Here is a 2,500-nt window from a genome sequence, read left to right on the forward strand (position 1 = left end):
TACTGTTATTACGTACTGTTATTACTGGCACTACCAACACTACCTCCAACATCAACTAGTCACAATTTCTACAACAACAACAACAACAACAACAACAAAAACAACAACAACAACAACAACGTTGGTATGAACTTACCTGCCGCCACCTGAGTTTCCCACATATCAGGTGAGTAGCCGTCCCAGGTGAGGCCTTCAAAGGGGTCCTGGGTCCTGGAGGAGACTGCGGGGAGAGAGAGAGAGAGAGAGAGAGAGAGAGAGAGAGAGAGAGAGAGAGAGAGAGAGAGAGAGAGAGAGAGAGAGAGAGAGAGAGAGAGAGAGAGAGAGAGAGAGAGAGAGAGAGAGAGAGAGAGAGAGAGAGAGAGAGAGAGAGAGAGAGAGAGAGAGAGAGAGTTAAATCAAGAAATACAATACTTGTCTGTGTTTTCATGTCATTCCCGGACCACCTGAGTCTTGAAGTATCTATCATATTTTTTTACAACTTGTTATCGTGGTGTCTTTGTCGTCCTTTACGTTCTTTCCTTCCTTCTTTGTTTACTTACTTGGCGGCGAGAACGGGACATCTGGGACTTGTCTTTGGCTGTTGCTCTCTCCTGCCACCGTCTCTTCTTCTTCTCCAGACGTTTTCTTTCTCTTCTTCTTCCTCTTCTTTCTTCGCTGCTTTTCCTTTCGTCTTTTTTGCCTTTCTTCCCTCCTGCGGTTCCTTCGTTCTCTCCTCTCTTCCTCCTCCACATCGCAGTTTTCCGCTTCCCCGGATCCCTCATCTCCTTGTTTCGCCTCCATGCATTCCCTCCTTCGTTTTCTCCTCTCCAGTTTCCTCTTTTTCCTATTTTCCAGCTTTCTCCGCTCTTTTTCCTTCCTTCTCTCCTCTCGCTGTCTTCTCTTCTCCTGTCTCTTTCTAGCTCTCTCCTCCATTATTCTTTGTCTTCTCTCACCCACTTTTTTGCATCCGCCTTCGTTACTTTCTGTAAGGTTATTGCCGCTTCTCTCACTTATCGACTCATCTCCTTCTTCTGTCCCTCCTCCTCCTCTTACAGGTTTGCATGCTCTGCTTCTTCCGGTTTTCTTTCGTCTCTTCTTTCCTTTCCTCCTCTCATTGCCAGGGTCGTCGTTATCTATGTTCACTACGTGATTCTCTTCCCTCTCACCCCCCGACTTCTCTTCCTCTGCCCCGGCCTGTGGTCCACTTGTCTGAGGCGTGGCTTCCTCCCCCTCCCCTGCTTCATTCCTCCTCGTCCTGTGCCTGTCTGCGGAGGCGTAGTCTTGCGGGACATCGAATTCCGCCGTGTGGGTGTGGGCGGAGCGTCCTCTTCGCTCCGTGGCTGCCGGGACAAACTTGGGCCGTCTCAGGAACTTGGGGACACTACCTGACCATCTCCTCCTCCTCCTGCTTGCGTCCCTACTCCTGATGCTGCTGGTGCCAAGACTTTCCTCTCTCCTCGCTCCAGTGCCTTCCTCCTTCGCCTCCGCCTTCTCCGGCCGGCGTGAGGCTAAAGGAGAGAAACTTCTTCGTCTCCGATTTAATTCTTGAATTATTTCAAGGATGGTAGCTTCTTTTTCTGCTTGACCTTCTTTCGAGACTGAAATATCGATCGTGTGAGAGGGCGAGCCGGCCACGTCCTCCTTGCGGCCTGCCTGGAACTCCTGGTCCTGCTGTAGGGACAGGTTAAGGCGGCTGGTCACGTCCTCCACCTTATAGATGAGGTGAGGCTGTGGCCCAGGTGACGAGGCTTCCAGGTCAGGATCGCCCTGCGGCACGCCCTTCCTCTTGAGGGGCTCGATGAAGTAACCCGCGTCACTGGTCTGGATGTAGCCCGTCAGGCCGTCACAGTTGCTGACGGCCACCAGGGAGTGTGAGGTGGTGTTGAGGCGGCCCGTATAGAAACAATTCCCAGAGGAAGCTGAGGCCGTTTTCACCACCCGCCGGCCGCCCTCCAGCACCCACTCGATGACGGTGTAGGGCGTCACCAGGCGGGTGTTGGCCGTCAGGTTCAGGAACAGCTCCTCGTCCTCGTTGTTGATCATGATGAACAACTTGTCGTCACTGTCCTCCTCACCATCACCTTCACCACCACCATCATCATCACCATTGACCTCCTCCATCACTGTCTCCTCATCTCCTTCACTCTCCTCTCTCTCTACAATGTCCCAGTCTCCATGCCCGGGATATTCTGTCTCTCCTTCAGTGACTGCCTCCCTACGCACTCTTCTGCGGGCCTTAGGGGCGTGCTGGGAGGCCCCGCTGACGGAGCGTGGGCGGCGCGGGTGCTGCGAGCGGCCGAACACATAGGGAGAGATAACGTGTCCATACTGGTCAGTTCTGAAGGGATACACCACCCGCGTCTTGGTCACGGGAAGGTCCTCGCCGCCTGCTGCCACGCCGCCGCTCCAGCCTCGCCCTTCGTCGCCGCCGTCGCCGCCGCCATCATCCTCGTGGGAGCCAACCTGCCGACAGACAAACACTGAGTCACGCAGGGAATAACATAAGACGTCAAGCGTGGAA

At 53.9% G+C, this 2,500-nt stretch overlaps 1 protein-coding gene across 1 annotated transcript in view; it reads right to left on the reverse strand.

Moving 5' to 3' along the window:
* LOC135104630 (A disintegrin and metalloproteinase with thrombospondin motifs 14-like) overlaps window positions 1-2,500 on the reverse strand; it is a 159,952-nt gene that overhangs the window by 93,934 nt on the left and 63,518 nt on the right. Inside the window, 2 exon segments of the mRNA XM_064012161.1 lie at window positions 137-220; window positions 540-2,442. Of these exon segments, the coding sequence (XP_063868231.1) occupies window positions 137-220; window positions 540-2,442 (1,987 nt within the window).

This window comes from Scylla paramamosain, chromosome 11 (assembly GCF_035594125.1).
Source record: "Scylla paramamosain isolate STU-SP2022 chromosome 11, ASM3559412v1, whole genome shotgun sequence".
Classification (NCBI taxonomy): Eukaryota; Metazoa; Arthropoda; class Malacostraca; order Decapoda; family Portunidae; genus Scylla; species Scylla paramamosain.